The sequence below is a fragment of the Chelonia mydas genome, chromosome 6, assembly GCF_015237465.2.
Source record: "Chelonia mydas isolate rCheMyd1 chromosome 6, rCheMyd1.pri.v2, whole genome shotgun sequence".
NCBI lineage: Eukaryota > Metazoa > Chordata > Testudines > Cheloniidae > Chelonia > Chelonia mydas.
In genome coordinates, this window is record NC_051246.2 from 53337192 (window position 1) to 53354497 (window position 17306).

At 37.8% G+C, this 17306-nt stretch overlaps 1 protein-coding gene across 17 annotated transcripts in view; it reads left to right on the forward strand.

Moving 5' to 3' along the window:
• Positions 1 to 17306, forward strand: part of CD44 (CD44 molecule (Indian blood group)) — a 100909-nt gene that overhangs the window by 50178 nt on the left and 33425 nt on the right. For 9 of the 17 annotated variants that reach the window (XM_037900049.2, XM_043549491.1, XM_043549493.1 and 6 more), the window contains 4 exons: positions 12120 to 12239; positions 13547 to 13672; positions 14576 to 14689; positions 16873 to 17091. The exons of 2 other annotated variants lie outside the window; for them this stretch is intronic. In XM_037900049.2, the coding sequence (XP_037755977.1) occupies positions 12120 to 12239; positions 13547 to 13672; positions 14576 to 14689; positions 16873 to 17091 (579 nt within the window). The remainder of the gene's footprint in view (positions 1 to 12119; positions 12240 to 13546; positions 13673 to 14575; positions 14690 to 16872; positions 17092 to 17306) is intronic. 6 more of the 17 variants (XM_037900050.2, XM_043549498.1, XM_043549500.1 and 3 more) reach the window with 3 other exon arrangements.

Sequence of the window (17306 nt, forward strand, 5' to 3'; positions counted from 1 at the left end):
TAGGTATTTATCCAATGAACATGGGAAAAACACCAGAAATGGTTACTTGAATCTCAGGGCTTATCTACACGGAGCTGTAATGTGTCCTACAGGGGTCTGATTTCTAAAGTGCACGAATGTGTTGCACATTAATTGGTCCATGTAGACCCTGCTGGTGCTCAGTAAAGGTTCCCTAGGTGCTTTAACATAGTGCTGTTTGAAATAGTACCACATTAAAGCGCACAAGGGAAAACCTTACAAAGAGATTACTCATTACAGTATATACAAAGAAAGAGCCCCAAAACATCCTAATTTTTGGACATCTATATGAAACTCAAAAATTTTCTAAAAAGGGCCCCAAAAAGAAAATAATTAAACCATGATAAACAGAAGTCCGATGAATAGAGTTAGTAATGAGTAGAAATGGGCCTCAGGACAAACTCCAGATCGCAACCCCCTGTACATTGGTGACACATGATTCCAAGAACATATCCAAATATGAATGCCCTGGTTTCCCCTCTCTCAATACTGGGATGAACCAAACGCTGCATACCTCAACAACCCTGCAATTTGAGGAAGTAGGGATCTGTAGCTAAACATTGCCACTCCAGCCTGTATCTCATGGCTATTTGGGTGATAATCCTTAGCACTGATAATGAAGAGCATCTGAAAAGATAAGCATTTCTATATGAATTAATGTGATCTCTTACTTAAGAGACTATCGGTTGCTAAGTGTCCGTGTGGGTAGCATCACATGAAAGGAAGGCCAATAACTTATAAAATAAGAATTGTGGGGTTTTTTTTAATGTTGATTGCATTATTAAAGTTGATTTTGCTGGATTAGGGGTGTGCATGTGCAGAAAGATTTTCTCTCTGTCATTGGCATCATAAGACTTAATCAGGACATGATAGGAGACAAACTTCTAATATTACTAGAGACCAAATTCCGCTCTCCTTTCTCAGTTATTACCAAGTCCGCTGATATATTTTTCCCTGAGGAAATGAATGCAGGATTTGACCCTAAAATCTTACTTTGCTTTGGCAGTTTGTTTGCATAACAGCTGGGTGTTTCTGGTGGGAATTCCCCTGCTTCATCTCTCTTTTGGCAATTGACTTTATGCCCATTGCCAATATCCTAGTCAACCTCTAAATCATCCTCTGGCCAGGGGCTTTTGTTTTCCTTACACTTATTGTTTATATAATAAATTAATACCAAAGGCTCATGTCCTTTTAACGTTCAGTGCACTACTGACATTATTATAGGCCAATACATAACATCAAAACTTCAGTTGAAAAGCTGTGGCGGTGGCGGTGCTTCTTGTGACTTTGTTTTAGAACATGTCTGCAGTTCAAAAAGAAGAAGAAGAAACAACAAATGGAGAACGAAAACAAGAAGTAACAACAATGGTTCCTTTAATGTAGAGCAGGGTTCTGTCTTTTTTACATCAGATGAGATATTTTATTTTGCTGCATCATAAACTAGATAAAGAAGTTGACCCCAATTCCAAATTGTTCTGAACGATCTTTTCCCAGATAATTATGTGATGTAGAGAGAGAATGTCACAAGTGAGTAAACTAATGGTCACATCCCATTACATTGCAGCCAGATCATGCAATCGCTGCAGATTCAATGTCATTCCTTAACTATGATTTGGATCCATAAGCAAGTCAGTCACAGTGCTCAGAGTATTTTCCCTTTAGAAGTTCACACAGAGACTTTTATTTCCAGCACACATCTTTGAGATAGGGATTGAGGAATTTGTAGCCTGGATAGCACATGTTCCTTTGCAAGTGCATAAGAAAGACACACATGGCTAGAAAGCTTAAAGACACATGGATCGGGAACTCCACAATAACAATATATGCACTTCACTCATTTGCCCCTTGTGATATGTAGAATAAACAATTACCCTCCTGCACTCCCAAGTGACTCTACAATGTGATGGAAATGACAAGTTTATGCTGCTGGTTGGTCTATTGCTGAGTCTACTTCCTCTTCTGTTACTACTGCTGCTTTGCTTATTATCACTGGGATGCTCTCCATCAAATTTACATCTTCTGATCCCAAGACGATGTGTCTGGATGAATGAGAAAAGAACAGTGGTAATGGTAAACAAAACCGATGGTCTTCTCTACTATCCTCCTCTTTCTTCACTATATTCACCAAAGAAGGACAAAGACTGTGGGTTTGACCGTAGGGGGACAATCAGGAATGTTAATCCAAGTTAACTAAAGGAGTGAATTGAAAATGGATTAGTTAAATTGCATTAAACCCCTGTGTGGATACTCCCATTCAGAATTAATGTGGCCTTAATTTGGTTTAGTTTAATTTATTTAATTCTGAATGAGTGTCTGCACAGCAGTTTAATGCAATGTACTTAATTCACCTTAAATTCACACCTTTAATCAATTTGTCTTAATTTTCCCGAGTCTCCCCCTTGTAGAGAAGCTCTGAGTGTCAAAAGAGCAAAAGTTGAAAATAATAATGGGGTGGTCTCATAGCAAATAATTCATTAACCCATCATCACAGCAGATGAAGATTCACACGATGGGGCAAATCGTGAAAACTCAACTCAAGATCATTGGATTCTTGGATTTATTCCTTGGACATGGCACTCTACAGATCACAAGGAAGCGAGTCCCACCTCTGCCAGCAAGGGTAAAACCTTACAACAATTATAACTAATGTCTTTCATACAGAGTAACTTGCTAACACTGATAAACAGCAGCACATAAGAATAAACTCTCCACTGATAGGATCTGGCAGCTAATCACCTTTTCTCATGTTATCTGAATTGTCCATTTATTCCCAAATTCTGTTTCCAATAGGTGAGATCCTGAGAGGTGCTGAGTACATGTAACGTCCCACTGAATACATTCTTCATCATTTTTCTCCCTCCATACCCTGTTAGTCCCACTTTCTCACACCTAAATTAAATAAGTCCCAGCAGGACAGCTAGGCTTACTGTAAAAACAATAGATAAGAATTATACCTTTGGTGGCTCAATAAATAAAAAGTTCTTAGTGTATTTAACTTCACTGTGACAGATATAGACTCACACAAAGATGGTGCATCTAGTGAAGACTCAGTGCGAGATTTATTAAAACCTGGAGTTTTTCCTGCAGGGGAGAACTATGATGATAAGGAACAGCAACCACCTCATAGTAGTAAGGATAATAATGGATAATCCTTCTATATAATGAGTTTTATTTTAAGTCTATATATATATCTCAGTAAAGAGCCACACTGGAATTATGACACTATCCTTGGAAGGATGACGTATGCCAGCTGGTCAGCCTTTCAACTGATGGTTTGTCATTCTGGATCAGGTGATTATGTTTGCCATTGATTCCAGAAATGGATTAAGCAGCATGATGACATATATGGTTGCTCGGAATAGGGAACAGGGAAGAGATTTCTCTGCTCTACTGTAAGGTTTTCATTTTGGAAAAATCCTGTATTCAGAGTTCCAAAACTTTTCGGAACTTGTGGCATCTAGCTTTACTGGTGCACCATTAACGACATTTTAAAGAAACTCTCAAAAATATTTCTCATAAAACCTCATTGTGGTTCCTTAGTGTGACCTGAAGTGGGAGACAGGGTGTTCCCTAGATTTCTACAGACACAGCAGGCATTTCCTTTATCTCTGAGTTTATGACCACTTGATTTCATGACTAATGTAGTTAAGAGAGGTGGGAACCATCCAAACCCTCAAATCTGAACACCTCTGTTTGGTGAAATCTGATTTCAGAGTGGGTTTTAAATCTGAGCTTCATGAGCTTCTTTTATCTGTATCATCAGCTTACCCAGAAGCTGTGTTCCAAACTTCCCCAGACTTTACTGGAGGTCAGATCTGAAATCAAGCACATTTTGACTCAATATCCATGAACAGACTATGATACCATATTAGATTTTCTGGCTCTGAGAGGAGCAATATACTCTTGGAGCAAAAACTCAGTAACATATCAGGTAAGGCAAACGTGATTTTTCTTTATTGTTATGTTAATACATTAACAATGTGGCTTTTGCTGAGGTAGGATTTTGTGGAAACTGTAAACTCTCGCTCTGTGTACAGATCTCTGGCAACACAAATGTTTAGGATTAGAAGATGGAAAATATATTTTAAATACATTAGGGTATTTCAGATATTTTTGTTTTCTTGAATTTATTGGTGTTTGTGGTGATATTTTCTCTGGCTAAACCTCAGTTCTAGCAGATAGCTTTATGCCCATTGCCTATACTCTAGTTCAGCATGGTATATATTCTCTGGGCAGGGACTTTTGTTTTCCTTGCACTGGTAGTCCATTGTACCCTAGCTCATGTCTTCATCCTGCTCTCATAGATATGGCATGTTACTCTTGCTACTTGATCTGCCATTATTACTGCTAGTCCTTTTGCTGCACCGACTTCCTTTTCTGTTGTTGCAGCTGCTTTGCCCATTAGTGCTGGGATGTGCTCCATCAATCTCACTCCTCCTGATCTCAGGATGATGTGACTGAATTGATGAGAAAAAAAATGAACAAAACGGAAGGTGCTTCTGGCTGTCATCCTCTTTCTCTACTATGTAGAAAGGGAAAAGACAAAGATGTGTAAGAAGATCAAAAGGTGAAAAAAGTATTGGAAGTGGTGGGTCAGTAAATAAGATGTTCAATGATTGATTCATCCAACATCGCAGCATACGAGGACTCTCATAATGGAAACTCTACTCAAGGCCAACAGATGCCTGGATTTATTCCTTCACGGCAGCACTCTGCAGATCACAAGGGAGAGCATCTCCACACCTCCACTGCTGTCCAGGGTAATCCATTATAATAATTTTATCTTATGTGCTCCATCTACTGCCTGTTGAGAAACCTGAGCAAAAGAGGAACTCCAAAGGGCAAACTCCTTGATGGCAAATGGCAATTAATCAGCTTTTCTCATCCTATTTGTGTTTTTTATTTATTACTAACTCTATATGGAATCCCTTCTTGTTGGAAGTTTTTAAGAACAGCCTAGACAAACACCTGTCAGGGATGGGCTAGGTGTACTTAGTCTTGCCTAAGCACATGGGGATGGACTAGATCAGTGCTACTCAAAGTGGTGGTCCACGGACCGGTGCCTGTCCACAAGCCATCGGCTGCCGGTCTGCGTGCACATTGGAAAAAAAAAATTGCCGGTCCCCCACATCAGATAGCTTGAGAAGCACTGGACTAGATGACCTCTTGAGGTCCCTTCCAACCCTATATTTTTATGATTCTATATTCTATGGCCAGATCCTGAGAGGATGCTGAACACTTGTAACTCCTTAGTGTAGGTCCTCAGCGTCTCTCAGGATTTAGCCCAGTACAAGCAACCCAAACTTTATCTATACTTTTATACTATCACCCATCTGAATTAATATGGTGAATTTGGAGTTCATCATTAAAGGGAATACTCAAAAGGGGGATGACTCATAGACAAAAGTGGTATCTTGGTACCATAAGCAATTTTCTTTATTAGTTTGTTTCTGGCTGAGTGAAGAAATATTTTGTTAGTGGATGACTTGAAAAAGTGAACAGATTTAGTCATTTTAAAAAATTGTAAGTTATAGTAAGGTATTTATTATATTTATCCTGCTGAATCATACAGACAAAAAGAGAGGAAAATTTGTACTTGGTCTGCACGGTGGTTTTTTGTTTTTTTTTAATTCTCTGTCATTGAAGATATTTTAGTCATGGATTTGTCCCTTCCAAGCTATCCTCTCCTCCTTCTTGATCCTACAATTAAATCTTCATAATCCTATACATATGACAACTGTCATGACTATCTCTTGACATAAAAATCATAATTATGTCACAGATTCATCTTTATTTCAGAGAAGGATCAAATCCAAGGAGGCATTATTTTGACTTTCTTTGCTAGTAGAATACAGTAATTTCTGTTACTGTGAATGCTTCACCATTATTCAGGAATAATTTCCAGCAAATCACAATTTCTTCCAGTAAAAGTGTAAAATCTGTTGTAAAAACAAGAAGAGGTGAAGATATAATTGTCTGCGTGCTGGCTCATTATCCAAAAGTTCATATCAGGTTTAACATCATCACAGCAGATGAGGACTCACAGAAGAATATTACACGTGGTGAAGATTCTAGGCAAAGTCCCCTAAACCGTGGCTCTCTTCCTGAAGGAGACAACAATGAGGCGAAGGAAGGACATTCCACAAGCACCTGTAAGGATATTGAATTATAATTCACTTTGTTAATTGATTTTATATAACTCTTATGGACCAAATCAGCTTTAAACTCATAAAAATAGCACTAAGCACCACATTTGTCTATAATAAGCATAGGACCAAATCCGAAGGATCTTAGTCTATTTTTTCTCAGACCTTACTTGGGCAAAAATTGACTGATTTTATAAGTCCTCACCCTTGACAAGATGTCAAAGGCCTCTTGCAAAGTACTTCTGGTGCAGAAGTGTCATTCCTAGAGAGATGACTTTGTGCTGTGCTTAGTCCAGAAGTATCAATGGCAACACAATGACAATTAGGGTTATTTATATTGGCAAGCAGGGAGTAAACTTCTCTGCTTTTTACCTGGGTTGGCATTTTAAAAGCCCTGTGTTCAGAGTTCCATAGCTTTTCTGAACTTGTTTCGTCCATCTCTGACATGCACCATTTGTAACATTTTAAAGATGGAACTATAAAATGATTTTTTGTGTAAAACATTGTCACCATTTTTGAGAAAGTAATTCTGTAGAAGAGAGTTAAATTTGCTACATCTCCACAGATGAAGGAGGTATTTATCTTAACAGTTGATCTTTATTAGTGCCATATTTTCTTAGTAATGTGACTAGCTTGGTGGTATAAATCTCAACTGTAATTAAATGGTGTATGAGGAAGGTGAGTCTCTTGACTGAAATCAGTGACGCACCCTGCTTCAGAAGCTATGTCTTTTGCTGAGTGTTGCTGAGAAAGTCCATGACACTGTGTTTAACTCATTTCTAGCTGTGAGAGGGGCAATAGCAGGTGAAGGCTGTAATAAGTGTCTAGCACACAAGTGTCTTCATAAGAGACTGGTTTTATTTTCTGGCCTCAGTCACATGATATAGGTCAGGTTTACATAGCAGAGGTGGGAATGCCATGAGTCCACTGCTTAATGTTTTGAGTGGGATGGAATGTATAAAAAAATCTGTAATGTTTAAAGTCAGATGCTGTTCAAACTTTTTTTAAATTGTTTTTAAAATACTGAGTTTGATTTTACTGGCATAGAGTTATGTGTGTGGAGATGTGTGTGTCCAATTTTGCAATCTGGTCTTTGACAACATAACTTAAAGGGAGAAAATTATCTAAAAGAACTAAAGGCCAGATCTTGCAGTCCTTACCAAAGTCAGGGGCATCTCGCTTGCATAAAGACTGCAGTATTTGGCTTTAAAAGTGTAACTTTGGGTTTTTTTCTTGGTTTCTTGTGTCTTGTGTGGGAATCTTTGTGTCTTCATCTGTCTTTGAGTTGATGGGTTTGTGTACAGCACTCTTCGCAAATACTGTATATTCTCTGGGTTTCCTTGCACTAATCTTTTACAACACGCATTGATGCCAGATGCTCCAACCTTTATCTTGTACTCATATTCATTTCAATATTGTCATATTTATTGGCCAGTTCCTCTTCCCATTTAATTCAGTGGCTGAACTTGTATTGATTTCTATTGATTTCAAAGGGAGCAGGATTAAACCCTTTGTTTTTTGATGGAAGTGTGCACAAATTTTTAGCTTCTGTATGTAAGGCTTATATATTGGTAGTACTTTTGGACTTTTTCCTGATAAGCATATCTCTATCATCTAGTAGTGATGGTGCAGTGTTTCTGCTATACTTGGAAGGTTTTCATTTCATTAGGTGACAAACTAGCTAGAAAAAATATGGGCTATATTTTGAATTTTTTTGCATTGCAGAATAAACACTCTTCTGTCTGCTTGTTAGAATTGGTTAGTTGTAATTACAAAACAGTAAGTGAAATACCACTGTGACTTATAGCGATTTAGTTTTTGAAAGCAATACAGTTTCAGTGTCGTTAACAAAAGATGAGTTAGAGGAACAATCAAATAACAGAAAGGTTGCTGCTATGTGGTCTGCCACTGCTGCTTCTGTAACTTCCTTTGTTCTTGCTACTTTGCTCTGTATTACTGGAAGAAATTCCAGAAAATTCACATTTCCTGATACCAGAAGTGGATGGATGAGAAAACCAGTGATATAGCTGAACAAAGCAGAGGGTCATCTCTATTTACCTCTTCTTTCTCCACTATATACATGAGTAAAAAACAAAGCCCAGATGTAGAGAACAACAACGAATGGGAATCATGTAAGTTAAAACTCATCAGTGAAGTGCTCTACATTGATTTCACTATTGTCCTAACAGCTGTGGATCGCCACCATTACACACATCATGAAACCACCACCCACGCAAAACCATTTTTTTCCCCATGGTGGCATTCTGTAAATTCCAAGGAACAGCACCTGACAACTGCCAGTAACGGCAAAGAATTTATATCATTTCACCTAAGCAGCTTTGCTTAAAGTCTGTTGATAAAGCTGAGTAGAAGGCAGCATGGAAGTATATATGAAGTGGCAGCCAAACAGCCTTTCTGATATTGTGTTGGCTTCTTATGTGTTTTTCCTGTTTCTGTTTCCAATAAGAATAACTCATTCTTTTATATTCACTATGTATTCACTAGAACTAATCTGTTGCGTCTTGAGGTCCTAATCTAGTGCACTTTTATATAGCATGTGCAAAGGGCAAACTTTATTGGAAAAACACAAGTGAAAATGTGCATACTAGATAGCTAGCTGCTGGAGTGATAAAAACATTTAAAATGTGCATAATAATAAATATCTTGGCTTTAGAACGTAGCTTATTTTAAATGCATATGTGGCATATCTGTAGCAACATAAACCCTTGTTTCTTACTGAGAAAGAATATATTTTGTTGGTAGCATCACAGGAATAGAATAACAAATATGATTATGTTTACAACTACAAATTATGTGAAAGGAGAATATATATATTAAACATACTTGGCCATTATTTTCCTTGTTTCCTAAGTTAATTTTTTAAATGACGGTATTCTTCCTCTAAGCCTGGATTCTCCATTCGCTTGATCCTACACTGAAGTCACCATAATCCTATAGTTGTTACATCAAAGTCAGAGCAGGATTAAATTCAAGGAAGAATATATGGGTTGTACGAAGAAAAAATCCTTGATCAATCACAACTAGTTTTTAGCATAAACCAAGATCTATTAGGCTTTGTTAACAAAGGGCCACACGCAGAACAAGTAGGGCTCTCAGTGACACCCGAGAGTATATACTGATAGAGAAACTTTTCTGGTTGAATGACATCATCCATCTCTCAAAGTGATAGGCTTCTACCTACTTTGACTTCCATTGTTAGCGGGATGCTTTCTCTTATTGTGGTTTATTGGTGGAGGAGTTTGTAGTGAGTTCATGCCTGGTGAACAAAACTGTGATGTTAATGGATGTTTTATAAAAAAGTTATGTGTGCAGAAGCTATTTCTGTGCATAAAAAGAAAGGTCCCCAACTTTTCTTCTCCTCTTATTAGACATGTACCATTAAAAATGAGACCATTGTAAATGGCAGGAGAAATACAAATGAAACTGATATGGGTAGTAGTTTGGCAGATGAAAAGTTCACAGTACATTTAACATCATCACAACAGATGTGAACTCACATGACGGTGGTGCAGATGATGAAGATTCAACTGAAGAGACTTTAAAACCAATAGTACTTCCTGGATGGGACATAAATGATGTCAAGAACGAGTATCCTCCAAGTACTAGTAAGGAAACTGAAATATATATCTGTTTTGCTCTATGTGCCCTATTCTTTATAGCTATATTGAAGAAAGAGTGGTAATGTTTTCAGTAGAATCCAACTCTGGAAAGATGTCCTTTGGAAGGAATCCACCTGAAAAGAATTTCTAGTGCTGCATATTCAGGACAAATGACTATCTGTAGAATGAATAGTAGCCATCGTTGCTCGGAATTGGGAACAAGATGGAACATCTGCATTCTACATATGGATTTCATAAAAATAATACTGTGTCCAGAGAAGTACAAATATTCTGAAGAGGTCCTGAAGTCTGCACAGTTACTGTAGAATTATATGATTTCTACAGATGTGCATACTTGACTGGCATCATAGATCAAATGGGAGAGGAGTGATTTCCAGTAATTTACATGATGTTCTGTGTGAAAAAGTATTTCCTTTTTAAAATGTTCATGAGACCTGTATGGAATAATGATAGTTTATGTCTTGCTATTGGAGGACAACATTTTATGCATTGCATTAGCTAGAGGAAAAGTTCAATAACTTTTACTAAAAAGTGTTTGTTTCTGAAGTGGATTTTGCTGGTGCTTGTTTGTGTGCAACGTGGCTCTTGCTATAGGCCTGGTCTTTGATAACATCAGCTTAATCAGGATCTCCATGGAGAAAGAAGCTAAATTAACACTCAGTTTTCTTGTGGGACGTTTTTTCCCTTTCTCTTATCTGGATGGTTTTTTGTTTGCTTGGTTGTTTGGTTGGGTTTTTTTGTTTTTGTCTCTGTTGCTTCATCTGTTCTTGTGCCGGTGTTTGGGTGCTGGTTCCAACTGTGCTTTTAGTGTGCTTTTTCACACTTATGCAGCCCAATGCAGACTACATGGACTTCTGTGGTGTTTGCAAGGACATGTAATTGATCTGGGCCACTGTAGCTGAGCACTGTGTATATTGTTGGGACTGGGACTATTGTTTTTTCTTGCAACTAATCAGTTAGCAAACGCACTGATACCAGAGTTTCATGTCTTTAACCTGCACTCATATTCAGCTTATTGGCATGAGCATATTTATGGGTGAAAGTGTTGATGGATTTTAACTTTGCAAGGAAAAGGTGGCTCAGCACATAAAAAAGATCACCAGTGATTTAACCATAGTCTTAGCAGCTGTGAAGCCCATTTATGAGGAAACCTCCACCCAACCTCACTGGAATCAATTTGCTGACTCGTGGTGGTGGTGGTCCCATCCTGACCACAAGGAACAGCAGCCTACTCAGGCAACAGGGGGTAAAGATTTTAAATATTAAATCATGTACTTTGTCTACAGTCTGAATAAATAGCAGCACAGAAATACCAGCTTCACAAAAATATCCAGTCACCATGAATTTGTATTTCTGATGCCATATGAGTTCTATCTTTAATCTTAAATTGTATTTTGAATGGGAAAATATACACCCCGCCCTTGCCTATAACCTGTGATATTACCCAGATGACCCTGAAAGACTTGGTCTTGGCTATGAAATAGTCATATCTTAAAAGGAAGGAATTCTGTATAAATTAAAGTGATATTTGGACTTCAGAAGTTCTCTTCTTTTCATTGTTTGTGACATGCCTGTGATGATTTTTTTAGCTTATTTCTAGCTGACAGGATAAATATTTTGTTCATTTCATGAACAAAGAAACAGAAATAGTTTTTTTTAAAATGTACATTGCAGTAAAGGATTTAATGTGTTTTTATATGTCGACTTTCACCGTGAAGATGATTTAGAAAGAAGAGAGCATTTATACTAAACTAAATGAACTTGAAACTGTACTTTTCTGCGACCCTTTGTTATTCAAGATAAAACTCTTTTGTCCTATCACCTCCACTGTAACCCAAGAGAATTAGGCCTTGCTAAAAACAAGACTATATACATCCCTTTAACTTTTATTGACATCTTGGAATATTCGTTCATAGCTCCAGAAACAACTGGTTGTGTTGGTTTTATGTCATCAATTATCCCTGATTTTAGGGGAGCATTTAAATGCTCTTGATTAGTTTTTACTCCCATAATCCCATTTCTTGTAGAACACATTTCCTTCTGCTGTTGTGGCTGTTTGGCCAATTGTAGGGGGTAATAATCTACATTCAGAACATTGTAGCTGCTAAGGGAAAGTCTGATGTTACTGAGCAGTTTGCCAGATTGAAAAATGGATGTTTTGTGCATGAGAAAGAAAACCCTGTCCCCTTTGCTACATTTCTTTAAGATGAAAGAGCTGACATTAGTAAAGACAGGAAAAAATACATTTGAAAATGATGTGGATGGTTGCTCAGCAAATGGAAACTTCATAGTACATTTAACATCATTATAACAGATCTCAGCTCACATGATGATGGTGCAGATGGTGAAGACTCAACACAGGATCCGTTAATACCAGTAATTTCCCTCGGAGGGGACAACAGTGATGACAAGGAACAGCACCCTCCAAGTAGCAGTAAGGATAATGAAATAATATCACGAATTTAGGCCACAAATCAGCAAAGCATTTATATGCACATGCTTAACTTTTAATATGTGTTTAAGTCCCATGGAATTCAGTGGGAGTAGTCACTCTCTTGAAGTTTAGTATGGTGAACTTCTGTCCCATGAAGGGAAAAAATTCTAAACTAACACAAACTCAGTTTCCTTTGGGATTTTTCTTTCCTTAAGGTCTGGAATTTCCTTTTGCTTCATATCTCGCTGTTCCCATGTTTAGTGTACATTCCACATGCTTAGCCAACTCTGCTCTCACTCTCACCCATGCAATTTGTGTGGACTTTTTTGGTGTTCTGTGGTGATTTCACAGGCATGTAAGTAATCTGGGCTATTGGAATTGAGCATTTTGGCCTTAAATTTCAAAAGTGACTGGTGATGGGAGGTTTTTCCATTTTTCGGTGCCCGATTTCAGATACCTTAAAGCAACCTGATTTTTAGAAAGTGCTGAGCACTTGCCCATGCAGATCAGACCCCTGTAAATTGATACCCAAACTCACTAGACACTTCTGAAAATTTAGGTCATGATGGCTTTTTCTGGACAGACTATTTTGTTTTCTTGTACTAGTCTTTACACATGAGTTGCTGCCAATTCTGCACACACATTCATGTTATTATTGGCATGATTCTACTTTCAGGTGAAGGTGTTTATAGATTTCAGCTTTGTGGTATGGTTTTGGTGCTGTTACTAGTTGGATTTTTTGAGCATTATCTCTTTGTGGTTCAATAACTGCACCTTTAACAGGAAACGTGGGATGTGCCATACTTACAAAGTATTTTACTAAGCACTGGAATGAGATCAAATTACATTTTCCCTCTCTATGTTCCTGAATTGGCTAACTACCTAATTCTCTAATATAGCAAAAAAAGGATACGATTACAAAATTAAATTAATGTCCCCACCTACAGTGAGATGGATCAGTGTAAGAAAATTCTGTAAGTTCATTGGCTACAGTCAAACCTCAATTAAAAGTGCAAGTTGTTGCTTCTGCCTGTTCAGTTACTGCTGCTGCCATGAAGACTGTGGTATTCTGTAGCAAGAACCTACCTTCCAATACCAGGATGATGTGGAAGACGTGGATTAGAAAATCGATTAACTGTCAACAAACCAGAGTTCCCACTTGACTCTGCTCCAGTTTCCTTGCAATCTGTATATTTGTAAAAGAGATATATTGGGTATAGAAAAAAGAAGAACAGAAGCTGAATATATTTAGGTTAGTGGCTGAGCCAGTAAAAAAATCACAAATGATTGAACCATTGTCCTAACAGCTGTGAACCCGGATCATGGTGCACATGAGGAATCCTCCAGCCAACATGAGGGGAATCCGTCCCCTGACATTTGGTGGTGGTCCAATACAGATTACAAGGAGCAGCATCCAACCACAGCAACTAAGGGTAAATCATATGTCTTTTTAACTACTAGTGTTTGATTAAGATCATCCAATAAGTTAAGTAATAAGCCACTTTACAATTCAAAAAATGGCCTATTGATGTCTGGTGGCTGTTAAACAGCCTTCTTAATGCTCCATAAGGGAGAATAATATATTTTCCTTCAGAGTCTACTCTCTTAGAGCAGGACTGTGTCTGGAAGGCACAAGTCCACACTGGGAAAGAGTGAAGTGACACTCCCCAATGAGAACACCTGAGTAGACCCTTCCTGATGAGGCACATACCCACTGCTATTCCCGTGCTCTTGATTTAGAGATCTCTCTTTGGCACATCACTTGTTCACTCCCAGAAACTCTGCAAGGTTTATGTGTTCAGTTAACCCTGATTCTATGCTCCTTTTTATTTTGACCCCCCTTGTTAGCAACACACAATATTTTTTGCCTTAATGGCCCCTTGGTCCGTTATAGATGGAAAAAATTACAGAAATCTCATGCCTGCTAAATAGAATCATGATGTCAACAGATGTCATAATGACCTGAAAACCCAGAGCTGGCTGAGGGTGAGATGACTTTCACTTATTGTGTCATGTCAGAATTACATTGTGGGTTCTTCAGGGAAGGGAGCATGTCTCTAATTGTTTTATGAGTTTTTGGCACATTTTGGGGTGCTCAATCATAAATGCTATAAATAAGATAAACAATAATAATAATCATCATCATAAACAGCAATAGATTTTCTTCCACAAAGAATGCACCTCTATCACATTCTTTCTTCTTTGCTAAATAATTCTCTAAAAAAGCACAGCCTATTATAAAGGCAAGAAAGAATAAAGATGAGAATTATTTGAGTGATGATGGTGGTGGGTCAGCAAATGAAAAGTTTACAGGCGGTTTAACATCATTGCAACAGATGAGGATTCACAAGAAATTGAAACAGATGATGAAGATTCACTGCAAGATCCATTACACTCTGGATGGGACACAAATGATGACACGGAACAGCACCCTCCAGTTACCACTAAGGGTAATGAATTCTAATAGTTTTATCTAACTTACTATAGTTAAAGCAAAATGACATACCTCAGTAAAGAGTGGCATCTGGTGCCATTTGCACAAGTAAGCGAATATGTCACATAGCCCAGACAGCTCAGAAATCTGTCAGGTGCCACCAGAAATGCAGCTATAGTCTATCAGTGTTTATGGAATAAAGGGATGAAACATCCCTGCTGTAAATCTGTGTATTCAGTTATCTACTGTGCAATATTTACAACAGTGTAATGATCATCTATCGCATAATTAGTTCTCCTGTACTGCCAGTACTTTATGCCATGAACTAGGAGATGAAGCTTATTTTTTACAGGGAGAAGACAGGAAAGTATAGGTGTTGAAAATAAAAAGCTCAATTATGGTTATCAGTAAAGAGTTTTGTTGTTTATTTTAAAGATCTTATCAATATTTGTGTTTCTGAACTTGGTTTAGGTGTGTGGAGAGACTTTCAGTGGGTTCTTTTTTCAGCAGGGGATTTCATTAGGAATTCAATAAAGAATGCCTAATGAAAAACTCAGTTTGCTTTGGGATTTTTGTTCTCTTCATTGGCCTGAGTTTTGGGAGTTTCTGGTGTTATTTATTTATTTATTTTTTGCTTCATCTCTCTCTGTGCTGACTATTTATTATATCTTACTACGCCTTCTGCCTTCTGTGATTTCAGTGATGGTTGAAAAATTGTGTCCCATTGCAACTAAGAGCTGTATTTAGTCTCTGATCACCTTGCATTGACCATTTATAAACTGCATTAATACCAGAGGTCTCTGTCCTTATCTTGTGCTCAGATTCCTCCTAATTTTGGTATTGAACTATTGGTAGATTTTAACTCTTTTGGCTAAAGTTGGTGGTGGCATGTTACTTACAGACTTTTTGTTGACGGCATAGCTCTCTGGCTCAACAACAGAACATTTCACACTAATCTCTGAGCTCAGTATTAGCACTTGGCAAGGATGCATTATTCAAATTCAAATCCTTCATGTTATTTGTTGCAGCATTATCCTTCAATCTTGAGTTAGAGGGGCAAGTTGTTACAACAACTTCATTAGTTTTGTCACTGTTTCGGCTGTAGTTTATTCTTCTGTTGCTATTGTTTTTCCCAATATCACTGGGAAACTTCATAGAAAGAAAACAGTTCCTGAACAGTGGTGTGATGCAAATGGATGGATGAGAAAACTAGTGATACTACAGTAAAAACTATGCATCCATCTTTAATGCTCTTCTTCTACACTATGTATATTAATAATATATTACTGATGCATAGGAAAGAAAAGCAAATGGCTGATCGAGTGTGGGTGGTGGCTCAGCAAATATACATATCCCCTTTGAGACATCCATTGTCCTAGCACCTGTGGATTCCTGACATGCTGCAGTCCTGGAAACCTCCACATCATATACCTGGAATTCTTCATTTAACTCTTTATGGTCCAATACAGATCAAAAGAAGCAGGGTCCCAACACTACCAGCAGGGGTAAAGAATTTAAATAATTTCATACAAAACTCAGCTTTCTGATGGAATTCATGGAAGTACAAGAACTACACTAATGTTATGGGGCAGTCAACCAACATTCCCAATGCTTACCGGAGTGCCGGGTATTTTCCTACTGTCTACTTCGAATGGACATGAGCACCTCTATATCATGTGCATTATACCCATTTGGGTTAGCATCTCATCTAACCTCATCTAATCTAATCTATCTATCTTTCCCCATATCACTGGGATACTTTAAAATCATGCCTCTTGAGCACTTCTGTAATGCCCTAAGTGGATTTCCGCATGTAAAATATCAGCTACCCTGTTGAAAAAAATCCTCGTACATTTCCATTATCAAATGTCTGTTATAAGATCAATATAAACAAATGGTGAGAAAATGTGGTTGGTGACTCAGAAAACAAAATATTTGCAATTATCCAAACAAATATGGGCTGTCTATTACCATTGATATTCTTCTCAGCCAAATCATACTTCCTGAACAAAAGAAGATCTTGTTGGTTAGGATTAAACCAGAGGGCACCTTTTACTCTTTTCTCCTTTCCATTGCACATTACACATATATAACTACCCAGCTTCTTGCAGAAATAACTGGGACAGGAGTTGAGAATAATGTGAGTGGCAGCTCAGCAAATTTTAAGTTCACAATCTATTTCAAACATACCCTAAACAGATGTGGATTCCCATGGTGATCCCAAGCGTATAGAATCAACCCAAGAGCCTTTGTTGCATAATGTTTACCATGGAGGGGACAAAGATGAGGACAAGTATCCCACAAACACTACTGTGGATAGTGTGAAGCCTGAACTTTTCCCTGCAAAGGAAAGAGATCATTCTTCTTCAAGTGAGATGGTGAATAATGAAATAGGACTCAACACATATACTCCTACAGGTATCAGTAAGAATAATGAACTGTAATCATTTTATCTCCTTGTAGGCCAAACTCTGGGCACAGATTGTCAGCTGGTGCTAATTGGCATAGCTTCATTGACCATGATGGAGTTATGCAAGTTTAAACCAGTTGAGGGTCTAGTCCCTAATGTCCATTATTGCAAAGTGGACTTGTTTATGAAAGAGACTTTTGCCAGACTAAGGACTATCAACAGA